Genomic DNA, 25,600 nt, shown 5'->3' with positions numbered 1-25,600 from the left:
TGATGGGATATGTGTCTGCGAGGCTTGCGTTGGGTAGTGTTGAACGAGGCTTCGTCTAAAACGTGCATATGGCTACCCTAATACTTAGTTCTTAAAATAAAATCTACATAAAAGGCTTTCATTCATTCCATCTCTCAATAAAGTTTACTCACCTACAATGTAGGATCAAGCGAAGAAAAGCAAGAACAGATGACAAGTTGTTTCAAAGCGCGCGAGAATCTTGTTTGACCTCCAACTTTAGCGGCCAGCTGATACTTTTTACGCTTCATACAATTGTATATTCAATATGATGTCCTCAAAATTAAGAAAACATGTTTTTATGTAATAATAAAGCTAAAACAGCATTTTACGTGGTGTTTGAGCAGGAAATTAATCATTGCGACAGATGAAACGGTGCTAGCCAGGCGCGTCTTCAAGGCTTCCTGGCTCTCCGAGAACAATGTCAATCCGAAGTCACAATATACCGGCATTCCCATGCAAACCACAGCGCAGCAGCGCCAGATTTCCTTCTAGGTAAATAGTGAGAAACTCTATGGTTCTGCACAGTAGCAGTCGCCTCGCGTGCTGCGTTGAGCCATATCGGTTCCATTTAATTTTTGAAAACCTTCTGAGGAGCTCGAGCCCAGCGCCAAGCTTGCTATAAGTGTCAATCATTTGGCCTTTAGGCGAAGCCACCGATTCTTTTTTTTTTTGTATAGCGGTGGGAGCTGAATGTGGGCCGCTATGCTGTTTCGAAATAATCTGGCACTGCTGTGCAAGCAACAACTGTGTTCGCCTGTCAGCAGCGCACGGCGATAGTTTTATTGCCCCGAGTGTCTCGGCGTTCTAATGTATCATTTGTCGAGCGTACACTTTTCGCGAGCGGAACCTCTTATGACACAGTACGTCCATTAGCTTGGCCACCAATACTGCCTCAATTTAAAGCAAAGTATAAGAATTTAATGTTCAAGGTATAGATGCAACGACACAATACGTGAAGCAATGGTAGCAGCCGTTCTTTAAACCTAACGCAGTTTGTTCAGAAGTCGTAATTTCGCAGTTTGCGCATAATCCGCTATTATGGCCACATCAGCTAAACGAATTTTATGGTATTTGTGCTATCGAGGGACCGCTGGTACAACAAGAAACCACAGAATGGCGACCCACCTTCCCGTCGTCATGATCACCGATATGCGAGCCACATCCTGGAGTCCGCGCAGTGATTCCCACATATTCCTCCGGGCGGCCACGTCCACGCCGACCGTCGGCTCGTCGAGCAGCACCAGGGGCGGCAGACCGGCCAACGCAATGCCGACCGACAGGCGTCGCCGCAAGCCAGCGCTGTAAGTTTCCACGTAGTCCCCGATCACTGCGTCGAGCCCCATGAGGCGCGCAATGTCCCGCGTCACGGCGCCCACTCGGGACTCGGGCACGCCGCGCAGCCTGGCGAACAGCGCCAGCGAATCGGCGCCCGTAAGCTGCTCGAGCAGGCCGTCTTGCTGTGGACAGTAGCCCAGGCCGGCCCGCCAGCGAGCGGGTGCGCTGTGCATGGTGATGGTTCCTCGCGGCGTCTTCATCAGCGCGCGCCCTCGGTCATGGGCCACGTCAGTGGCGATCATGCGCAGTAGAGTGCTCTTCCCGGAGCCGGGCACTCCCAGGAGGGCCAGCACCTCGCCCTGGGCGACGCTCAACGAGATGCCGTTGACGACTAGCCGCTTGCGGTACACCTGTGCGCCGCCAATGTACGGCTGCCATCTTTACTGACAATCGTTGACAGGTCGTAGAGTATCTTTAGGACGTAAAGCAGGTTTCCTAAGACAGGATTGTACGACTCTTATGGCGGTCCCTAAGGTGAAGTCACTTGAACGGCAGCGCCAGGCAAGACTGGAGGTTAAAAAGGGAGCGAGTTTTTCTTCCGGTAATGATTGTATTCTCCGCAGTGCCAAAATAGTGAAAGTAAAAGCGCGTACAGGCGATTGGAATGTCCCATGGTACGTGCATGATATCGCGACAGTGCAATAAGGAGCCACTTCACACTAAGCTAGGACACGTTATATAACAGGTCCGCTTAAATACAAAAGAGTAGATTCGTGTTCCGCAATTTACGCCACACTTGGTTGAGGTCTGCCATCATACCGATGCCTCTCACGTCTAATCCAGTCATCAAACGCTCCACAGCCTATGATACGCACGCTCCAATGAGCGTAGAAAGCTGGCATTTTCGTTACTCTGGCCTTTCTCACAGTTTTGGTTATCTTTATGTTGTCAGAGTAAAACACAGGCACGGAACGGCGCACTCCTGATGCTTAGGACATTTTTATTAAGCCAAGGACAGTGTCACAAGTAGAGTCAACGCTAACATCTTAGCGACGTGTTATAAAGGCATTTGCAGTTCAAGCATTGTCTAGGACTTCCGAATTAAAAATAGTATTTTCGCCTAATTGTAGTTATTAAGATAACATGTATTAAGATATCATGTAAGGATGAACTATGAATTCGGTTTTAGAATTCAGATATTGCTGCAAGAATCTATCCATATAAAACAAAGCTTCCGCTTCGCCACCCCATTATGAAACTGCAGGCAGTGCTTCATGCATTTCAGTAACTCGAGCTACAGACCAGCGTTAAAAAGGGCGTTTGCGAAGAATCGAAGGGTCTTCTACGACATGCTGCAGCTATAAAAGGAAGTTTACGATGAGGTAAGGACATATTTTTGGGCTAGTTGGTTCTTCGTCATCAATTAAGAAACAGCGCCAGAATATGCACAGGACCAAACGAGTAACAGGACAGACACAAGGCGCACTAACAACTGAAGGTTTATTCACAAAAAGCGCAGAATATGTATACCGGCTGAACATGAATAAACACAAAAAAGGAAACTGTCACTTGCGTCACATCGCCAAGCCTACTGCGCGCGAAATGCGGTTCTTGTAAGGAATTGGACATCCTTATCCGAGAGTATGACGGAGGGCATGCTAACACAGGACTCATCCAGCTTTTTTATTTCCAGGGCTTCAACAATCTCCCTTGTTAGTCTGTCTGCTGATTTGAACATGATGCTGGTATTTTCCATTAAAGCAGCGCAGCCGCAGTCCCTACAATGAATACCTAGATGTCCCGATATTGTCTTTGTTGTGTTGTACTTATCTTCTTTCAATCTCTCCTTTAGGCACCTTCCTGTTTGGCATATGTAAGACGCAGCGCAATCCAAAGGAATTGAACAGACCACGTTTTTCGCGCAGTGCACAGGCTTATCTCGATGATTCGTGGTACACACAGATGCCTTGCTTCCTTCATTAACCGCTGTCTACATTTTTGCGAGCTTTTCCGGTGCGGTAAAAAAACAAATTTTACTCCCGCCCTTTCAGCTACATTCTTCAGGTTATGCGAAATAGAATGTATGTAGGGAATGGCGGACGCATTCTTCGTGCCTTGTTGTGCTCCCGCGTGGTTGGCGTTAGTGCCTTGCTTCTTCAGTCTGAGCATCTCTTCTGCAACTGCAGAGAGCAATGTTCGCGGATACCCCGCTTCAGTTAGGCGACGTACTTGCTCGTCGAAACTCCTTCTCAAACGATGAACGCATGATTTTTTAAGGCATTGTCAAAGGATGAATGAACTATACCGCGCTTTACGAGCTTTGAATGAGAAGAATGAAACATCAAAATTCGTTTCTTCGCTCTAGGCTAGAACTCTCAGCAGACATGTTTGGATGAGAAATGCGGCCCTAAATCTAGAAAACGTATATGACAGTCAACTGGAAGCTCGTAAGTTACTACTAAAGGTGCTAGGCACTCACTAAAGACTGAAATTATCTCGGAAGACTGCTTTTTCAAGTTTTCTTCGTCACACTCTAAGACCACTAAAAAATCATCAACAAATCGAAATACACGTAGTACATGCATGGATGATAGGCGCTGTTGCAACAGCCTGTCTAATTTCGCTAATGGGTTGCGGTGATGTCCAAGTCGATGTACTTGTCAAAGGCAACCGACGCATTAGCTTCAACGTTTAAGCAGTGTGAGAATGTATCTCTGCCGAAGATTAGAGCCAAAGCCTTAAATCTGTGTAAAATGCTAAATCTGATCAAGCTATCCAGTGCTATCAGTGCTAATAAGGCACTAAGACTTGACGTGTTTTTTTCAGCTAAGACCCATAAACCTGCGCGTAATTGTATCGGAAAACCGAACATGGCAAAAATCCTTATCCTTGTACTTGAAGCAGCAGTTAGACAAATTGTTGATAAATGACCCGTTCAAAGTAAGAAATTCTGAAGATGTAGTATGCTTCCTTGCAAGAAATGAAATCTTACAGATGAATGCTTTTTCAATAGATATCAATGATCTGTATTAGACGATACCACAAAATTCCCTTCTAACTACCGTAGCAGACTGCATAGGCAGCTACGGGGTGGTGGCCTTCCAAAATGCTGCAGGTATAGCGGTAGGCTGGTTCTTGGAGCTGCTAAGCACCTACCTTGGCTCTACTTATGTTGAATGGAAGAGAGACACTTTTTTTACAGAAGGACGGCATCTGCATTGGATCTTGCATTGCTCCCGTTCTGAGTGACATCTTTTTAGCGAAATTAGACAGGCTGTTGCAACAGCGCCTATCATCCATGCATGTACTACGTGTGTTTAGATTTGTTGATGATTTTTTAGTGGTCTTAGAGTGTGACGAAGAAAACTTGCAAAAGCAGTCTTCCGAGATAATTTCAGTCTTTAGTGAGTGCCTAGCACCTTTAGTAGTAACTTACGAGCTTCCAGTAGACTGTCATTTACGCTTTCTTGATTTAGGGCTGCATTTCTCATCCAAACATGTCTGCTGGGAGTTCCAGCCTATAGCAAAGAAACTAATTTTGATGTTTCATTCTTCTCATTCAAAGCTCGTAAAGCGCGGTATAGTTCATTCATCCTTTGACAATGCCTTAAAGAAATCATGCGTTCATCGCTTGAGAAGAAGTTTCGACGAGCAAGTACGTCGCCTAACTGAAGCGGGGTATCCGCGAACATTGCTCTCTGCAGTTGCAGAAGAGATGCTCAGACTGAAGAAGCAAGGCACTAACGCCAACCACGAGGGAGCATAACAAGCACGAAGAATGCGTCCGCCATTTTCTACATTACATTCTATTTCGCATAACCTGAAGAAAGTGCGTCCGCCATTTACTACATACATTCTATTTCGCATAACCTGAAGAAAGTAGCGAAAAGGGCGGGAGTAAAAGGTGTTTTTACCGCACCGGAAAAGCTCGCAGAAATGTGCAGAGCGGTTAATGAAGGAAGCAAGGCATCTGTGTGTACCACGAATCATCGAGATAAGCCTGTGCACTGCGCGAAAAACGTGGTCTATTCAATTCCTTTGGATTGCGCTGCGTCTTACATATGCCAAACAGGAAGGTGCCTAAAGGAGAGATTGAAAGAAGATAAGTACAACACAACAAAGACAATATCAGGACATCTAGGTATTCATTGTAGGGACTGCGGCTGCGCTGCTTTAATGGAAAATACCAGCATCATGTTCAAATCAGCAGACAGACTAACAAGGGAGATTGTTGAAGGCCTGGAGATAAAAAAGCTGGATGAGTCTTGTGTTAGCATGCCCTCCGTCATACTCTCGGATAAGGATGTGCAATTCCTTACAAAACCGCATTTCGCGCGCAGTAGGCTTGGCCATGTGATGCAAGTGACAGTTTCTTTTTTTGTGTTTATTCATGTTCAGCCGGTATACATATTCTGCGCTTTTTGTGAATAAACCTTCAGTTGTTAGTGCGCCCTGTGTTTGTCCTGTTACTCGTCGTTTGGTCCTGTGCATATTCTGGCGCTGTTTCTTACTTTGCGATGAGGCTTCTTTCGTTAGTAGTCATGAGTAAAACAGAGAAATTCTGTTGTGTTGTGACCACGTAACTCATTTTACATAATTATGAAGCAGTCAAACTGAATTGTCGAGTTGTCGTTACTGCTTGTATTAGGTAACTCCGAGGTAATTCATAATTTTTTCGTTAACAAACACTACCTATCCCTTCGTTTTCCGGCGAAGAAATAGGTAACATTGATAAAGCATCAGGCTCTGCCACTTATGAGCTAACTGTGATAGCAGCGTCACTGCTCAAGAGCGAATACCTGGGCGACTTGGCATGCGTTCTTTGCAGTGCAATAATGACGCGTGCAGGAAAAAGGGGAGTTTCCATTTACGTGCTATCTAGGGACTGCCCGTGCACAAGTGTTTTGCGAAGCCACTGATGCAGGAAAGGCGGCGAGCCTAATGGTAGTGCATCGAAAGGTTAGGAGAAGGGCGAGAACGGCTGGCGTAGCTAGCCTCGCGTATGTGGTACCCTCGTATTCACGAAAACAATTATCACGCAAGAATGGTTGCCAACGACTGCAAGCATCTTTCTGTAAATAACCGAAACCTGGACAACTTTGTATACATTCGTACGGCGTGAATGAGCCCGGCTTATAGCAAAACCTTGTGGAATAGCGTAAACCTGGGCAAACTCAAATACCCTCGTCTTTACTGGGTTCTGTGTATTGCCACGTGCCTTATGGTCTTAACATCTGTTCCGATGACTTTCGCATGACGATTGCTATCGTGTTTAAGCACTCGCGCAAACCTATCGTGATACCAGCTTCGTACTTACGATGGGCCCATCGTATCAGGCAGGGCAACTCGCGCTATCTCTCGCGATAGTACTGCGCATGTTCCTTCGCAGCCTTTAAGTACTGCCCGCACATAGGTGATGCTCGCTGTTTTTGCCGATCGCCGTCCGTGCTGGAACATGTTGCTTTTACTTGGCTATAGTTGGTTTTTGGTTATGCGGGGCACAAGTTCGCCTCAATAAATGTTTGTCTTGCCGTACGCTCGCCTACTGTAGTTACCGGTGTCTAGCACCACTCGTGACAACTGGTGGAGGTGTGCCGTGGACTAGAGCAGGGCGCCCATACTGTCTTCTTCGAACGTCGAGTGTGTTTTCGATGGCTGGTCGGGGCCAAGATGAAAGAGATGGGCGTGTCTTCTCCTGCCAGAGAAGACACGCCCTACGAAAGAGGCCCCGACAGCCAAGATGAGCGAGCCCCTCACTTCTACCGCCGTCGTGTTGCAGCAACACAACGCCGACATTCCCTGGAACCCCCTGCGATGATCCTGAGGACTGGCTCGAACAATTCGAGCGCGTGGCGAGCTACAAGTGGGACGACGACGCGAAGTTGCAGCACGTTTACTTCGCGCTGGAGGAGCCGGCACGTACATGGTTTATCAACCAAGCATCCCAGCTCAGGACATGGGAAAACTTCAAGCGAAGCCTTCTTCTGACATTTACAAGTGTCCTTCGCAAGGAAAGGGCAGAGAGACAACTCCAAACACGTCTCCAGCTGCCTAACTAAATCGTGGCCGTCTTCGTAGAAGAAATGAAGAATCTTTTTGGTCGAGCAGATCCAGAAACGCCGGAAGAAAACAAGCTCGGTTTTCTCATCAGAGGCGTGAAGGAGGAGCTTTTTGCTGGCCTTATGCGGTACCCACCAAAAACCATCGTCGAATTTTTAACTGAAGCCGCAGCCATCGAAAAAACACTCGACGTTCGAAGAAGACAGTATGGGCGCCCTGCTGTAGTCCACGGCAGACCTCCACCAGTTGTCACGAGTGGTGCTAGACACCGGTAACTACAGTAGGCGAGCGTACGGCAAGACAAACATTTATTGAGGCGAACTTGTGCCCCGCATAACCAAAACCCAACTATAGCCCAGTAAGAGCAACATGTGCGAGCACGGACGGCGATCGGCAAAAACAGCGAGCATCACCTATGTGCGGGCAGTACATAAAGGCTGCGAAGGAAGATGCGCAGTACTATCGCGAGAGATAGCGCGAGTTGCTCTGCCTGATACGATGGGCCCATCGTAGGTACGAAGCTGGTATCACGGTAGATTTGCGCGAGTGCTTAAACGCGATAGAAATCGTCACGCGAAAGTCATCGGAACAGATGTAAAGACTATAAGGCACGTGGCAGTATCATGGCGCTTTGCTTTGAACACCACCCTGTGGTTAAGCCTCCCGTTTCTTCGTCAGCCAGTCATTCTGAAGTCCTCCTATGTAGTCATTACGTGCCAAATTCCTTCGGGCTGACAATTCTCAACCAGTATTCGCACTTTTCCATTATCTGGAGTACTCTACACTTGGCCGTTGGTATGCGGTATTAAAAAAACTTCAGATCACAACATCCTGCATATCGACAAGTTCAGGCATGCTGAGACTAGCACTGACGCCTGTCTTTTTCTTTTTCAAAAACATAGAAAGCCTAAAATACCAATAAAGGAGACCCCTCGATTCCTTGCTGAAGGATAGAATATTGTAACCATTTTAAACGCCGATCACGTGACCCACTCATAACGCGAGCTGCCTGTTGCGATTTTGTTCACATTGTTTTTTCCATCATTACCGTTTCCAACAAACTCACGCCCCCGCTATCGCATAGATTAGCCACTCGGACGAACGGATAATAAACGAATAGAAATGGAGGAAAACTCAAAATTGAGCCCCTAAAGTCTGACTGCTTCAATTATCTTGCAATGAAAACACAACCATAAAGATTACAATTTATGAAAGGAGCTTCATTGAATTGGATTATTCACTTGCCCAATAAAAAGAAAGATCATGAGCCATTCGACTCTGTGAAGGTAGATTACTAGCGAAGCTGTTTAACATACGACACTAAGGTGACACAGAATCGAGAGGTCGCGTATAGTCCGAACTCCCGAGGAACAACGCGCCTATGCAGAGCAATGGCAGGAATAAAGGTGAGAATGCAATCGACACAGACGCCTCATGCTCTAACATGGGGTCATACGCGTATCCAATAAATACACCCGGACAGACAGCATCGATAAGCCAAGCAGATGGACCGTTTTCCAACCCTGCCAACATAGCCACTCTAGAAACTCACGCGATAATATATGCCATACAAGAAGGCTCTCTACTCAACTAAATACCAGCTCAATAACATCAACGTTTATACCGACTCCAGCAAAGCCATTCGCACCATACCACACTGACTACTGGAATCCCACCTACATGACATTCTAATAGAATCCTGCAATCGCAATCCGGGCATTACAGCCACCCTCTGTTGGGTACTTGGTCATGCTGGGATCGAAGGAAATGAGTTGGTTCATCAACGTGCCCAGGAAATTAACCTTCGGGCGCCCCCGTTTCCTTGGCCAAATCCAACGACAGAGGAAGACGCCACCACGTACAAATAGCAAATAGCTGAACACTACAAGAACATCAGGGGAAACCCCACTATTTTACCCCACCCTCATCCTCCACTAAACACGCAAGAAGCACATATCCTTCGCAAAGTTTAGACTAACTCTCTCCTCACACCACTAACGCTCTGCAACTTTGGATGGCGTAGCACAGCTCACTGCCCCAGCTGTCTGGAGATAAGGGCACATACATAACACATCCTGTACTCAAGTAACACTGCCATTGCCTCTCCCTTATTACCCTTACCCACCCCAACTTTTCTGAAGAGCTTGGCTTTATTCGGACTCGGCGGATAATGAGCGGGCGCTCTTCTTTACTGGGCCTTAGTGCTGGCCTAAAATAAAGTTCCTTCCTCCTCCTCCTCCTGCTCCTCCTCCTCCTCGCCGGGAGGGCACACTGCACATGGCCTCTCCGTTACGACGAGAGAAGACAAGTGAAATTCAAAATAGCGATCGGCACCTTGTCTTATATACCCGCGCGACTCCGCCGCCGTCCCGGGAGCCGGGCAGGAAACTAGGCACGCAAGCGGTTGGATCGTCGAAAAAGAGAGCGGTGCGAACGTACGCATGGCTGACGCTGGGTCGGCTTTTCGGGCATAGATCCGATCGTGGTACCTGTTGTTATCCTTGTTCCTGGGACCTCTTTGGGTCCCGGGTGTCACAAGGGTAGTTCAAGGGCGCGTTACAGGTCCCGCAACCCACCTCCCAGAGGTTACAGGGGTAGGGTACAAAGAGCAAATAACAGAACACTACAAGAACATTAGGGAAGATCGCACTATTTTACCGAACCTCATCCTTCATTAAACACGGAACAAGCGCACTATCACCTGGAACGGCCCACATTTATGCATACGCTCACGAAAAATGCACGGAAGCCTAGCCATGAACAGCTTCGTTGTACAACGCTTTATGTCACGACGTATGTGTAGTATTCACGTTCATTTAATAAAGAGCTTTATCTCTCATATTACCATAGGTCGTCTTTCTGTCCGGCAAAACAGTAGATTCAAAGGCGCGGATTAGCGTAATACAAAATGCGGCTGATGCATAAACGTGGCATGGCTAGAACTGTAATATGTGTCACCAACAACGAAAACATGCTACCTTGCAAAACTCCAGGATGGCTACCAGATCCGTTTCCAGGTTGTTGGCCAGCACTTGGCTACGTACGCGAGCCTCCTCGGCCTCCACGTCTTCTTCCACCATTGCGTGAACCGGTACTACGCGGTGAGCTTCTTTCTGCACGGTACATACGCAAACATTTCGAGTAGTTACTCGGACATTTGTAGAGAGAGCGCCGCCCGTCTCTACGCATGCCTTCGTAGTCTACAGGCTTTGAAGTCACTGCGAACGAATCGGCTGGAAGCCGGCAGGCTGACGACGCTTTTAAAGTGCTAAAATGTTTTTGCTCGAACAGTCTTTCTCACTCTGCATATCCTCCTGAGCCCCGAACACAGCTCAAGGGCATAATCGCTTGAAATGTCAGTAGCTATTAAAGAACCGCATATGAGAAAGATGTTGCGTAAGTGAGAAACCTAACTTTTTAGGTACCGTGGTAATATGACAAAAGCAGCGCGTCAATGTAGTTGGGTAATGCAACCATTTTGTGCTGAAAAAGTACCGTACTATGCAAGAGCACGGATAGAAAGCTATGGCAAACCGTAGAGAACTAGAAGAAACAGGTTAATGATGTACTCTGTTGCAGAATAGGTGGCATGAACTAATCCGCTGTTGCGAACTAGTTCATGCCTCTTTTTCTGCCATTGCTACAGTATCTTGCGCGGTACGGTGTTAGCTCAGTATGGCCCAATGGGCCCGTGAGAGAGTACTTCTGTAACCGTGTCCCCATGTTTTCAGGGCAAAAACAGGTTTCTTTTGATGCCAAACAGAGTGTCGAAAATATAACATCTTCTGGTGAACTTTCAAAACACACTTCAATGTTGCTTTTAGTCGTCTGTCACAACACAACGCTCTAGGCCAAAGTAGTTAATGTTATATCAAAATCTTACGGAAATGTGATTCAGCCCCTTCTATATTGTTCTACATGTATATGACTTCATATTTGAGATGAATATTTTACGTAATCGCTTGCCCGTTAACTTCTAAAGTGAATGAAGGCAATGTGAGATATTTTGTACAATAGGACGCAATATACGATTGCCGCCTTCAGGAACAGCATTAAATTTCATGGAGACACCCAGATGCCTCGCTATGGCACTCCACTACGGACACGTTTGATACGCGGTTATGGCCGTCCGCAAGCTGATTGGGGTAGGGTAGGGGCAAGTTGTTTTCGCGCAGCCTGTTGGCAACCTGATTGCCGACAGGCTGCGCGAAAACAGCTTGCCACCCATGTCCAGTCGTCCACCGAATCGCATGTCCCCTTCGTACAGGAAATCCTCGCGCTTAGCCGGAAAGTCGATGAGTACATGACCGAGGTTGACAAGGTTGGCCATATACTAAAAGGAATCGCGGACGACGCCTTCAATTTGCGTGTCTATAACGGCGTTTGTACTGTCGAAGCAATCGTCAAAGAATGCCGCCGTTTCGAAGTATACCCAAAAGCCATCGCGTAGTCCCATAATTTTCCCGGCTTCCAAAAAACCTGCCACGTCCTCGCGCTGCGATCTTGCCGCCACACGACCATTTCAAGAGAACGTCAGGCGTATCGTTCGCCGAGAGTTTGAAGCGACCGAATCCGGCCCCACTTTACACACGACCATTTTTCGGTACCTTTAATCAAGCGCCTACAACCATTTCCGTTATTCAAGCAGTTGTGCGGCAATAAATTGCAAACCTTGGCATGCCTACCGCCTGCTCTGTCCCCCGACCTGATTAGAGACCCATTCCCATGGCCACAACCTGCAATGACCAGTATTTCGCTCCGAGACCACGCAATCCTGCTGAATGGCGAACCCCAGACTACAAACCGATATTATCCGCTGCCACCGAGTTGGTCATGTACGCCGCCACTGCCGCACCCCTTGGATGCCGCCATACTGGAGCTGATTCCCTGATCCTCGCCCATACGTCGCCGCTCGCCGTTATTCACCTCGCTGTCTGTACCCTACTTCTGATATACCTGACAGCCACTCATCCGTGCGATCACCGTCACCTCAACGCCGTCGCTCCCAGTAACCCCAACCACGGCGCTTTTCCTCGCCAACCCACCGAACGGAAAACTAGGCCATGCAGCTCTTGGGGGTATTGCTGCATCGCGTTCGTCCTGTCCAAATTCTCCGTTGACGCTCCTCACGAACACGAACCTAATTGAATTAGACGTAGACGGTGTTTCTTTGACAGCACTGGTTGATGCCCAAGTGTACATGTTGAGCGCTAACCTATGTCGTCACCTCAAAAAAGTTCTTAAGCCTGCCACCACTCGAGCCGCGCGCGTCGCCGATGGCGCCACTGTTGCCGTCAGTTGTATGTGCACTGCTCTAACAGGAATTGCTGGCCGCTAAGCACCAGTCCTGTTCACCGTGCTGACAAGTTGCCCTCATGACCTAATCTTCGGGCGTCACCCTCATGACCTAATCTTCGGGCTGGACTTTCTGATGATGCATTCTGCTCTCATCGACTGTTCCGCCGGTACGTTGTGCCTCGAGCTTCCTGCTTTTTCACACATTCCCTCCCAAACCACCGAACACCCTCTGCACTACAGCGTTTGCTCGCTTGCCTCTAAAAGCCTTGACCTTCGTCGCATTGGCCTCAACGGCAACCGTGCCTGATGGTGACTATGTCCCCGCACCTATTCTTGATGTCCTCGTTGAGCGCGACTTCTCTATGCCACACTCCGTCGTAACCCTTGCCGCTAATTGGATGTGCCTCCCTGTTATCAATTTTAGCTTGACGAGGCAAGTGTAACCTGAAGGCATAGCGGTGGCCACGCTATGGTCGTTGACAGACGACCATGTCACTGCTTTTGCAGCCGGCACGTCTACAGATCCTCCAGATTACCCGCAGGGTGCCATGAACCTCGACGACACATTACGTACCATGGTCGCTCCGGACCTCACACCTGTCTAAGCAGCCGCCCTATATCGTCTTTTGCTTTCCTACTGCGACATGTTTGACACCGACAATCGACCACTGGGTCAGACGTCTCTTGTTAAGCATCGGATAAACACTGCTGATGATGTTCCCATTCACCGCCGACCGTATCGCGTGTCCTCGGCAGAGCGGCAAGTTATTCATGAGGAATAAACAACATGCTCGTCAAAGGCATTGTTGAGCTCTCATCCAGCCCTTGGGCGTAGCAGGTCGTGCTCGTTAAAAGTAAAGATGGCACCTGGCGTTTCTGCCTTAATTACTGCCACCTAAACCGAATCACTAAAAAGGACGTGTACCCTTTACCACGAATTGACGATGCTCTTCATAGTCTAGTCTTCACGATGCCAAATAATTTTCGTCCATAGACCTTCGATGTGGTTTTTGGCAGGTTTCCGTAGATGAGCATGACCAAAAAAAGACCGCTTTCATCACTCCAGATGGCATCTACCAATTCAAGGTTATGCTGTTCGGCCTATGCAATGCCCCCGCCACGTTCGAACGGATGATGGACTCGGACGCGGGCACCATCACTCAAGCAAAGAGGCAGAAGAACGAATTGGGCTCGCACTGTGAGTCCGAACGGTCAGCGCTGCCACCGCTGCTGTAAATATAATCTGTAAATAGTTTCTCGTTTATTTCACTCGTCCTTTAAGTATCAATATTGTACTCGCAAACTACTACTGGTATTGTATACAAGCCACATTGGTGCTGTAATTTTCATATTACCAGTGTACTCGCTAATTGATGCTGCGCATACTCAGCCTTCTTCTAATGTATTCTCAACTAGCCATATCAGCTATGATTCCAGATCTGTCGCAGACATTTTGTATACCTTTTAGTGCATTAAACATTCTTCTTATTCACCCAGTACTTTGATGTACGCACACATTAAAACGTAAGATAGTCAAAATAATACGAATTATTTCACTGTTATGTGTACCACAACCCAATTATTGCTTTGCGCGTGAAACAGCATGATACAACTTATACATCTACTTTAAATTCTACATCTATTTCACGGCTCCAGTTTTTCAAATCAAATGAACGCTGCTCTCCAATAACACTCCTTCTCAATTAAGACACCGTAGCTTCCTTGAGAAATGACGATATGCTCTAGTACAGAGCTAGATATGCTAAGAGAAACTCGCAAAGGCGTCGCCACACTACCTGCAGCATTGTCTCGTGACAATAACCACCTGCGTTATTGACGATGCTGCGTCCACGGCCCAATCCCTCTTGCCGCCAAGTACTGGGCACGTTTGTACCCGCGTCGATAAAGCAGATGGTTATCACGAGATGATGCTGCAGGTATAGACGGCCACGTGCTTGAATATGTCCACCTGTACTTATTACCTAAATCATAATCAATGGCAGAACTAATTGCGCTTGTCTACGATGTGCTGCAGCGTATACTCGCCTGCGTGGGACCGTAGTTTTCTTGAAAGCGGCTCAACCCGCCACCATCCAGGTAGAGCAGTAGCATGGCGAAGATTACGGCCTCAAGAAGCATGAAAAACACCTCGACGACGTCGGACACGCTCGGTTGGAAGTCCGGCAGCTGATCGGGTCCCAACGCGATGAACTCCGGGCAACAGTACTCCACGAAGTCCTCGTTGTTTTGCCGCTCTTCCTCCACCGTCACGCTGAAGCCCCCCTCCGGCTCGATGCACACACGCCGGTACGAGTCCAACGACGCTGCGTGTCACAGATGCGCAATAAAAAGACCCACTTTGAAAAATATTGCGCCCATCTCACGCACTGTGGGAATGATGTTATGCGAAGCATTTTGCAGGTAGCGGGCTATCCAGCATTATACAGGGTTCCGGAAAGCGATACCAAGTGGACCAATGCCTTTGTGTAAGTGCGTGGGTCACGAGTTTACGTGTGTGTTACAACAACAGCACGACGACGACCACGTTAAAGTCTATCGTTTGGGGGCCATAACTTGGCTTCAACGACCGCCGTTTGGCGTGATCTTACTACATGGCGATTAATGGGCTCTACGTAGGTAGTGGACGAGCGTAAGCAATAGCAACACGGCTTATGGCGTCATCAGCTACTACTTGTTATACAATCGTAGTATCCATGACTATGCTATGTGTAGTGGTAGTAGTAGTAGTAAAGCTTCATTATATTGAGAAACCGGACGGGCTCCTACCTCCGTCGCCCAGAGGGGGTAGGGGGTTAAAGACGAAGTTTGTCCAGCTGGGTGGTGCCCCTATTCCAAGGCCCCACTAGCACGTGCCATCCGCTCAACTCGTTCGATCCGTCGTAGCTGATACTCCAGAGCCGGGCTAGACAGCAGCGCCTCCTTTTCGGTCTATACGCCGTTTGTTTCGTGTTCTCCGTGTTCTGCACACTCCCACGTTATGTGAAAGAGTGTTGGTGTTGCTCCACACCACGCGCATATGTCTCTGTATGCCATGGGGTAGATCAGCTGGGTGGACTATGTGCAGATGTACGCAGATGTTCGTCTGTAATCTTCGCAACACGGTTGCCTCCGCAGCGCTGAGTATGCCGTGCGGTTGTGGATAGATTTTTCTATTTTCTCTAAGTATTTCAGAATTGTTGCAAAGCAAAGATCTAGGGGTATGGGTCCTCAATTGCAGAGTCTGGGGCGGCACGGTGATTTGTAAAGCCTCGAGGCGCCTCGTCCGCATGCAGGTTCCCGGTGACGCCCTCGTGCCCCGGTGCCCAGGTCACAGTTTGGATGTATTGAACCATGGGGTCCCATCCAGTCCCGACAAGTATTCGGAGCGCCTGTGCTCCAACTTTGCCTCTTAGGTAGTTTCTGCAAACTTTCTGTGAGTGTGTGATTATCGTTAATGGAGCATTTCGCGTCCAGCCCTCTTTTATTGCGAGCGCAATTGCAACCTCTTCTGCTGCTGTTGTAGAAGCGCGATCTATTGAAGCGCAGGCTGTAACTTTCCCTCTACGGTCTTTGACCACTGCCACCGCTTTCCATGCATCTGTCTGATAAGGCACAGGGTCAGTGAATCTTGCCGTATTCATATATTTTGTCATTTTTTTATGGATTGTGTCCTATCCTTTCTTCTCCCAGCATGCAGGGTCGTGTAACTAGGTGCTTCATAGTGTACACGGGCACCTAGTTGGAGCCTACTGCGCATGTCGCACAGTAAGCCCCAACTAGGTGCCCTTTATAAACAAGACTGTATCTTACAAAGGTTTTTTTCATACGCTGCTCAAGCACGTGCACATGGTGTAAGAAGTGATGGGCGATGCGTTTTGCTTGCCCGTTCACCAACGTCGGCCCCCGTGTCTGGCACGGCCCAAGTAGTGCTCAAGACGCAACAAAGTATGGCATCGACGCTCCTTCCACCGCCAAGGCCGCTCGACACTACGGGCGATGCTTTTCACAACTGGACCACCTGGAAAATGAGTTTGCTCTGTTTTATACGGCGACCGGATTGAACCAGCAGCCTAAGGAACTTCAGGCAGCAGCATTCCTTCTGATAATTGGCGAAAAAGGAAGACGAGCATTCTATACCTTGAAATTCGAAGATCAGGACAAAAAGCAAGACGTTTGTAAGCTCATTGAAAACTTTAAAGCCCACTTCAAACCAGCAACGAATCTAACGTTCAACGAGTTTCGTTTTGGCTCTCAAGACCAGCGACAGGGCGAGGCTGTCAACGAGTGACTAATCGACCTTAGAACTCTCGCTCGCCAATGCGAATTCGGAGAACTAGAAGAAAGAGTACTGCGCAATCGAATAATTCTAGGAATCAGAGACAAAAGCTTGCAGGCGGAAACTACTGGCGGAGAATCCTTCATAAGTCAAAACAACCGAAATTTGCCGGGCTAGAGAACAAGGAGAGCATTGTTTTAATGAAATCCAGGAGGTTGCAGTGAGCGCAACAGATGAGAGCAGTATACATTCTGTGAAGGCGCGAAACACTCTCAGTACTTGTCAAAACTGTGGTCTCGCATAGCACGGAAAAGCAAGGTGCCCTACTCTAGGCAAACACTGTAAGAATTGTGGTGACCGAAACCACTTCGCCCGCATTTGTCGTCAACCACAAGCAAGACGTAGGAGTCAACGACTCGGAATACAGCAGGTCGAGATAGCAGAGGAGAGTGATTATTGCCTTCAAATGTTGCAAGTCAATGCAATTGATGAGCATGACCCCTGGTCAGCTACTCTAGACATCGCGAGAGCCACCATCCGTTGTAAGATTGATATCGGGGCCAACTGCTGCGTCATTCCCGAGGCTACGCTAAAGACCATAACTACACAACCAGCACAAGTTTGCTCGTCTACGCTACGGTCGTTCTTCGGACATAACGAAAAGGAGAAATAAAATCTGTACAATATACCACTACTAAAACCGATCTGCGCAGCCCGTTTCTAAGGCGCGGTACTCTCTACGGGCGTGCAGGAAGAACCATCCGGGGATTTCTAAAATCAGCTGAGTAGACTGCAGAATAACCAGTATCTAACCTGGTACAGCGTTATTTTCAGAATTCGCGAAATTCGAAAAACAAAGTCTTAGTTTAACGGAAACTCGCGCGAACGATCTACATCTCTCTGCGAGGAAAAAAAAACACTGACGCTATCCTTTCTCGATTCCTGAAAGCAAACATCAAATTAACTTGAAACTTTATATGCCTCTACCACGTTCAGAAGAGACCAACACTGCCCTCTGCCTAACAGAACGTTCCTAAAGCTCAAAGTTGTTCCAAAGTATCCCCAGAGAACTGAATAATAATGAATGCGACTTGCCATATACGTGCTTTGAAAGAAATGCACTACTGTCAAACAGAACACGACTAGTCACAAACTGGCTCATAATCAGTGATTTTATAATCATTCCTGTTGCTTAACTAAAACAATTTATAACTAAACTTATGCTTTTATTTCGTATCAATCAACATAAAGTGGAATTATCGATTTCGTACAGTTTTGTTTATTTTTATTGACTTTTTATTGAATTTTGAAACAATTTTTGAAGTTCGCACAAACCGGGAGTCGCTACATAAGCAACAAGAGGGTCAGTCGCTCCTCGTGGCAGTGAGAAGAGCTGGCTGCCTTTGTAACAAAAAAAGTTTGCGTGCGGTTCTGGCCTCCGGATTTCTGTTTCCGGCAGTCGTGCATGAGCAGATGCAGGATGTTGCAGCACCGTCGGGGCTGCAGCTGCGGCGTCTTCTGTCCACGGAAACTGGGTTTTTGCGCAGAACACTGAATAACAAGTTCTTCCCAGTTTACTTCCACGTCCTAGATACGACGCTTGCCAGCATTTCGGATGTAGGAAGGGTGCAGTCGCACGTACGCCGGCATCGCGGGTCCGAAGGGTAGCGAAGATTGGTCCGAACTAAATTATGGACGAGGCAGAAGCTAAGAAACATCAGCCTCTGGATTTGTACCGGATACGACGAAACCGACCCGTACAAAAATGACTGTTGATTTTCCGTTGACGTATTGTTGGGGTATTGTTGAATCAACGGACTTTCAACAAATTCTCTCAAGTCTTTGAGTTCGCTCAACAGTTGCACAATGATATTACCATTGAGAGCTTCTCAATAAATAATTTATTGAGTAATTTGTGTTGATTTTCGTAGTTGTTTTTTTGTTGTGTAGCAGTTGAGTTTAGCATATACTAATTAGGACTCGCATATGAAGGCGACATTTCAAAACTTTATTAAGAAGCATTCTTTGCCTCATTCTTGTCACTTTGAGGTAGGTAGGTAGGTTCTAGTTTGGGCTCGCTTTCGTAAAAAGAAAACAGTATGTGACCGACTTTGGCACCGAACGTTGACCGTCGAGCGCAGCAGCCCGGTGCTCTAACCTTTAGGCCACGAGCGCACGCGTACGCATCTCGTTCCGAAACCAGTCAGCGCTTTGAATGCTCGGCGCGCGCCCCCAAGTAACTTCCTCGTCTTCTTGCGACAGCTCGCGCTTTGAGGCGCCATGTTAGACTGTACTATGTCCGGGACCAGCCCGCTTTCGTAGCCGTTTACGCTACGTAGAAACTGCGACGTTGAACCATCTTCATGATCGCCCACGAGTGACTTGCTCGCCGGCGTACAAATGCCATCGTCGTTTTAACATACAACATATGGCATAGCCATAGGTGCGATCCAAAATGTGCACGTTTTAGGGAGCAAAAGAATGTGAAATTCACTTGCAAACACGGTGACTGCGTGCATGGGGAGTTCCCCAAAAGTAGACACGGCGGCAGCGCGGATGGTGGCGATAAGGCAGGCGCCGACAAGCGACGACGCTACCTTTGAGCATCGGACGCGCTGTGCGAGCCGTAGGATTCAAGCGCGCACAGGCTGTAAACATACACTTCAGAGGTCTTAGAATTTCCTGTGCCACACCCTGTGTCTCGAAAGCATAACAGACTTTTTTATCCAACGGCCGTGGTACTAGATATCAAACAACGAACGCGCTTTGAGAGCACAGCGCGTTGAAAGAGTTTCGGATTCAGCAACAGCCGCAACATTACGCCAGCTAAACGGTGTCTCAGCGGCTGCTGCCGACACTCGCCTTGCAGAAGCATGCGATAAAATTCTTGCCATGGAAACCTGGAAACAAACGTAACAAACGAAAGAAATGGAAACTAACGAAGGCCAAAGAGAAATGAAAGAAATCAAACAACAGTTACGAGCCCACGTTATACCCTACTTTTTACCGCGTCATCTGCAAAGATGCTGCAAACTACTTAAACAAGTTATTGTTCCTAAAAATAAAGATATTAGTCATAACTTTTACTCATAGGTGACGCAATGAACGCCAAACCAGTGTTTGAGCATGAGTGTTTCAGTGTGTGCGTGCGTGCGTGACTTTATTGTGAGCAGTCTTATGCAACGGTATCCAGTGTGCCGTTAGTTTCGTAGTCGCAATTTTGTTAATCGTATTATTTATTTTTTACGCTACAAATTAAGTTTTCCTTCAAAATTTATTATGTTTTTCTATGATCAAAAATTATCAATCATTATTTATGGATTTTAGTGGTTATTTTTGGTAGGAACGATTTTATTTACTTAATACGATACTGAGGCTGTGACCGGTTTTCGACTCTGTCACTCGTCTGAACTTGTGCGGTGGTTCGTGCCGCGCGCGCTTTGTTGGAAGCATTTTTCTTTTGTTTTTGGACATCATGACGCAAGTTTTAGCGAAATTGCTCTATGATGATAAGTGGGATGTTTATCCGTTGAAGACGTTTGCTGACGCAGCTACTGGTCTTCGGGTGATGTTCGAGCCTGGCAGTTTTGATGAGTTGCGCGGCAGAATTCATGATGGAAGGAAGGCGAACAAAGCCGCAGCCTAACTTCTGCCCACAGGTAAGTGATTTCGTTTTCTTGAGCACATAGCCGCCTTTTTTTTTCACTTGGACCAGCGTGAGATGTTAAGCACACCGTTCACTTTCTGCAGGCAAACCGCATGCCCTGGAGCGATAGCGTGCGAAGCTAGCGCTTGCTGCCGCCGCTGCTTCGACTGAAATGTTCGTAATATTATCTACTAATTTGCTATCGCAATCGATGCTTCGTCTTTGGAGCGACACTGCGATATTAAAAAAAAATATTCTTAATCTGTAGTGGCCCATCGTATACCTTAAGGCTAGTGTGCACATTTTCTCGCGTAGTCGTTAACTGCGTCTCTATTTGCGTTGTGGCTAATGTCGCGGTGTGCTGCAAAATATATTTCGCCTTTTCGGTATGTGCGGAGAACAGCCTACCGATAAGTCCTGCATCGGCTGATGATTACACGGATACACATCGTAATTGAACAGAGGCGTGGTGGCGACGTCGGCAAAGCCGCCGACGGGCTTGCCTTATCACACATCGCCACCCCAGCCGCAGTAAGCATATTTATCAAACGTCACGTGTTGCCGTTTAAGGCGTACTGCACGCTTTTAATAGGCGATAACTCAAGCGCACCGCCGTTCTCTGATACCTCTTTGAGCTGGGCCGACTCGAATGTGCGTTGCTTGCAGAAACGAAAGGAACGCCAGACGGCTCATCGGCGCATCAAGCTAAGCGCCGCTTTCGAGCACCGTTAGCGCGGCGAGGAATGGCACGTTCATGAAGATAGCTCACTGCACAGACGAAAGCGTGCAATGCGCACAGGACGCGTACGCAACGCGCGGCACACAAATCGCGCGGAATGTTCTTAGCCACTCAGCAGCGGATACTAAGCTTCAAAGAAGCGGTGCCGGTTCTCACTAGCACGCTCGCGCGCGCATCGCTCTCGGCGAATTTTTAGGTCTGCCCTGCTGCTCCCGAAGATTCGGACTGCTGCTTGGTATCGGCTGTGTACTATAGCATGGTCTTTCGTGTTGTGAGAGAGCCGGGAATATATTTCACCGGTGTGAAACAAACATGGCTGTGCGTATCTTTGGTAACATTTACTGTAACAATCCATTTCATCATTTTCGCGACGGCCCTCTTGAAAGAGACGCAAATATTTAATTGCCAGTGTAGTGTGTACTAATATTTAGTGCGTGGTTATGTATATTGTGTGACAGATTTTTAATTTGCATTATCTAATTCTGTCTACATTCCCTTCTCTACAGGTTACACATGCACCAAATGCCCAGGTGCTAACGTGTCGTTCGTCAAGAACAGCTTGGCGTCGTTTCTCGCAAGAGACATCCATTCATCTGCGGCTGATTCACCAGGAAGCTTGCATCTCTGTTGCCACTCTGCGTCAAGTGGGATTTTTAACTATTTGTTATTCTGCCCTGTGGTGTACACTGTGACGCTGTGAAGACTTACTTTCATGGACGCTGTGAAGGCTTACTTTCGATGTGTTCTGCCTTTTAGTTGTAAAGAATTGGCTACCTTGTGAGTGGAGGTAGTTCCTTTTTCTTGTGAGAATGTTTATCAGCCTAACCAAGTGGTACATGCGTACTTGAAACAGCAGCACAGACGAGGATAATGAAATAAGTAGGAACACATACAAGCGCCGACTCAACTAGAAGTTTATTCTTGAAGACAGGTTGTAAACACATTGGAACTTGACAAAGATAAGAAACCATGTATGCGTGGCCTTTGTGATTAAACAAAATTGTGTTTTCTGCTGTAAGGGGTAGAACGAACAATTGTTTCATCACAAAGACGAGAACACAAGAGAAATTATGGAAGCCTTATTTATTGATTGCAAAGAAGACAAATGCATAAGCTATCTGTTGCTCTTAATGGGAAAGAGTTGGGATTTTTAAAAGAGCTCTCCTTGTTTGGTGGTATCAGTTATAGGACATCTTTCACTGTTTTTTTACCTGCATATTTATACTACAAAACACGTCTTTCGTTCCTTTTTTTTGTTGCACCGGGCTGTCTGCCAGGCATGCATGGCTATTTATTTGTCAAGTTGGCCAGTGTGCTTAATATCTTTGTCGTCACGAACAAACTTCTAGTTTAGTCAGCATTATTGTGTGTTCCTACCTTATTTCACCGTTCTCATCTTTGTTTGAGCTGTTTGTAAAGTATGTACACACACCAAATTACCAAAGTATCCGTAAAATTGAGATACATGAAGTTATTTGCACTGTTCATTTCTGCAAGAATGGTATAGCTTCTCATCTCGTTTGCTCTTAACGTTGTTGTACAGTTTTTGTAATATATAGCTTGGAAAGACGTTTTCTGTCAGATTAAATATGCATGTATGTCACTTTCGATATTTTTTTTCAACATGGGTAGTGCAGCTCCTTCCGTCTTTCAGTTACTGCTTTGTCGCAACTTTTATATATTTTATGCAGCGAAATGCTGGTGGAATTATATATATTTATGTGCGCAAGTGTGGTAAATGGTGTTTTGTATGTGCATTTATTTGCGTTTTTTACTAGCTCTCCAATCTGGCTGTACAGTTAATGAAACCTTTTCTCATGCTTTATAATGAGTCGTTCTGGGCTCTTTGATGACGCAGGTGACCATTTATTTCACTGTTGGGAATTGCGTTAGCTGTGTGTCACTCCATTTGTCTGTGTATTTTATGTCACTTTATTATATCGTTGAAAGTATTAGCCTTGCATTAGCTTTTTATTGACCGAGGTACCAGTTAGTTGCTGTGTAGGGTGAAAAAGGTCCGAAGAAATGATTTCATTAGCTTTGTTCAAGTCAAAGAAATAAATTCACTGATGACCTCACTAAATTAGAAAATGCCACCAGTAAATTCTTCCGTACCCAAAAGTAACAGAAGAAATTAAATACTGTTCACACTCGAGAGGGAAACAGCGCGAAAAAACACGACAAGAAGGGAGACACACACCAGCGCTTCTTGTCCTTCTTGTCTAGTGTTTTTTGCGCTGTTTCCCTCTCGAGTATGCACCGACTAGCCCAAGCCTCTACTGTCTTGAAATACTGTGCAGTTCTTGACTTATGCCGGGGAGGTAAGCTGCTTTTACAGCACAAATGTTTTAGAAGTTTACCTCTGAAAAACACGATTCAGGTGTTTTGTATATATACACATGAAGTCATTTGTTTCCAGTTTACTTGTTATTTTGCCTACTCACAGGCAGCCGTAAACCCTTCTGTGAGTGTTTACTGGGTGTGTGAAGCATTTTACTGTAAGGTATCCAGTGGTCTTCATTTTTGTATTTATGCATGCAAGCCAAGAGCTCATGCGCTCAAAGTTAGTTACAAGGGTATGCTTAAGGTCTGCCTTTGAGTCACTTGACTGTTGTTTTTACAAAATATATTTTTTTCTGCTGTAATTGTGAAATATAATTCTTTCTGCTGTAATAAACTTCGTTGAGTGAGCATTCATGTGTATTCTTGTCTTAATTCAGCGTTCGCATCTCTGTTTGAGCTGCTGTTTGTCAAGTCTGTACATACACCAAATTGCCAAAGTGCTCGTAAACTTGCGACACATAAGGCTATTTGGATTGTTTATTCCTGCAAAAAGGATATAGGTTTCCATCTTCCGTTTGTTTTTAACATTGCTGTACATCTTTGTAGGTCAAGTTCAAGGAGTCCCTTAGGTAGCCATTAAGAGTGATAACTTTGTAAAATTTATCAATTTCATCCATCATCATCATAGTTTTAAACCCACTAAGTTCTACTTTTCAGTTCTCATGAGCCTGCTTTGTGCTGTGCTGTACAGGCACAGGAAGCTTTTTTATGCTGTAAGTGCAGGTGGTGTTGTATATCTTCCAGAAAAATTGTTGCAAGTTTAACTAGGCATGTGTATGCTTTTGCTACATTTTTTCAGCATGTGTGCTATAGTTCTGCTCCCTTACACTTAATAGCACTGTAGGCACTAGCGTATGTCTTCGGGTTTCATACAGTTGCGCCTTATATACTGTAATAATGTGTCATGTGCACGCTGTATTACATATTAGGGTACATGAAATATGTCAGTCGCTCCTTTCCTTCCGTTCGGATTAGGGAAAGTTATGTGAAGAGGCACCGAGGCATGCAAGTGCAAATAGCAAAGCAATTTCAAAATTAAGTGCACTAACATGCCACAAGCCCAACAAAATATCAATTATATTTCAGTGGCAATTTTCGAAATATCAATGCCATCTCAACAGGCGCACAATGTACTTTTCAATAGTGTGTCAATAATCACTCAACAAATGGTCAACAGAACAATCACAACAGCATTTCAAGACTGCATCAATTGAAACCCAACAGAAATTCAACAGAAATTACACAATGATATGTATAAGCACAATGTGCTTTCAATACAAACTCAACAACTATTCAACATTGACTTGCCCAATGGTGTTTCAATAAAATTTCAGTGGCCAATATTCAAGAGCCCTCAACACTTGGCTCAATGATATCCCAACGAACTCCCAATGAATGCTCAATAAGATACTCAACATTGACCAATGATATTTCAATGCATTCTCAACAAAAATTTTTGTAAGGGGAAGCTAACCAAGCGTCGTCTAGGCCGAAAGGTGTCCAAGGAATGCACAGATTTTTTCAACAGAAGATTAACACCGACGTACAGGGCGTTTCAGGCAACAAGGTGGCCGACAACGTGGCTGTCAAGACAACACCGATCACTTTGTGCAAGAAGACCAAGATTATGGACGTGACTCCCAGAGCAGCCAGCCCTCCGAATGCTTCTGGTGCGACGAACCAGGCTGTAGGAAACCGGCCTCGTGAGAAGACCGTCGTCGACATAGACAAGCCAGTCGAAAATGGGGAAGAAGGGCCTCCTCCGAAAGGGGCGCGGGTAAGGTGTTCGACGATGACAACAGGGATGAATATATAGACGGATACGCGGCGGTTTTACAAGCGAAGCTTGTCTATGTCTAGCATGAACTTCCATATCTGTGCGCAGAAACTATCATCATTAGCAATGGCTCGAGCGTCGTCGTCTGCAACAACTGGCACGTTG

The 25,600-nt window shown here is 46.5% G+C and overlaps 1 protein-coding gene across 1 annotated transcript in view; it reads right to left on the bottom strand.

The window, feature by feature from the left end:
• LOC119459179 (phospholipid-transporting ATPase ABCA3) overlaps positions 1 to 25,600 on the bottom strand; it is a 41,566-nt gene that overhangs the window by 5,700 nt on the left and 10,266 nt on the right. The window contains exons 2-4 of the mRNA XM_037721005.2: positions 14,697 to 14,978; positions 10,335 to 10,465; positions 1,147 to 1,706 (exon numbers count right to left, since the gene is read on the bottom strand). Of these exons, the coding sequence (XP_037576933.2) occupies positions 1,147 to 1,706; positions 10,335 to 10,465; positions 14,697 to 14,978 (973 nt within the window). The remainder of the gene's footprint in view (positions 1 to 1,146; positions 1,707 to 10,334; positions 10,466 to 14,696; positions 14,979 to 25,600) is intronic.

Source organism: Dermacentor silvarum, chromosome 7 (assembly GCF_013339745.2).
Source record: "Dermacentor silvarum isolate Dsil-2018 chromosome 7, BIME_Dsil_1.4, whole genome shotgun sequence".
NCBI classification, from domain to species: Eukaryota; Metazoa; Arthropoda; class Arachnida; order Ixodida; family Ixodidae; genus Dermacentor; species Dermacentor silvarum.
This window is presented reverse-complemented; position numbering and strand designations above follow the sequence as displayed.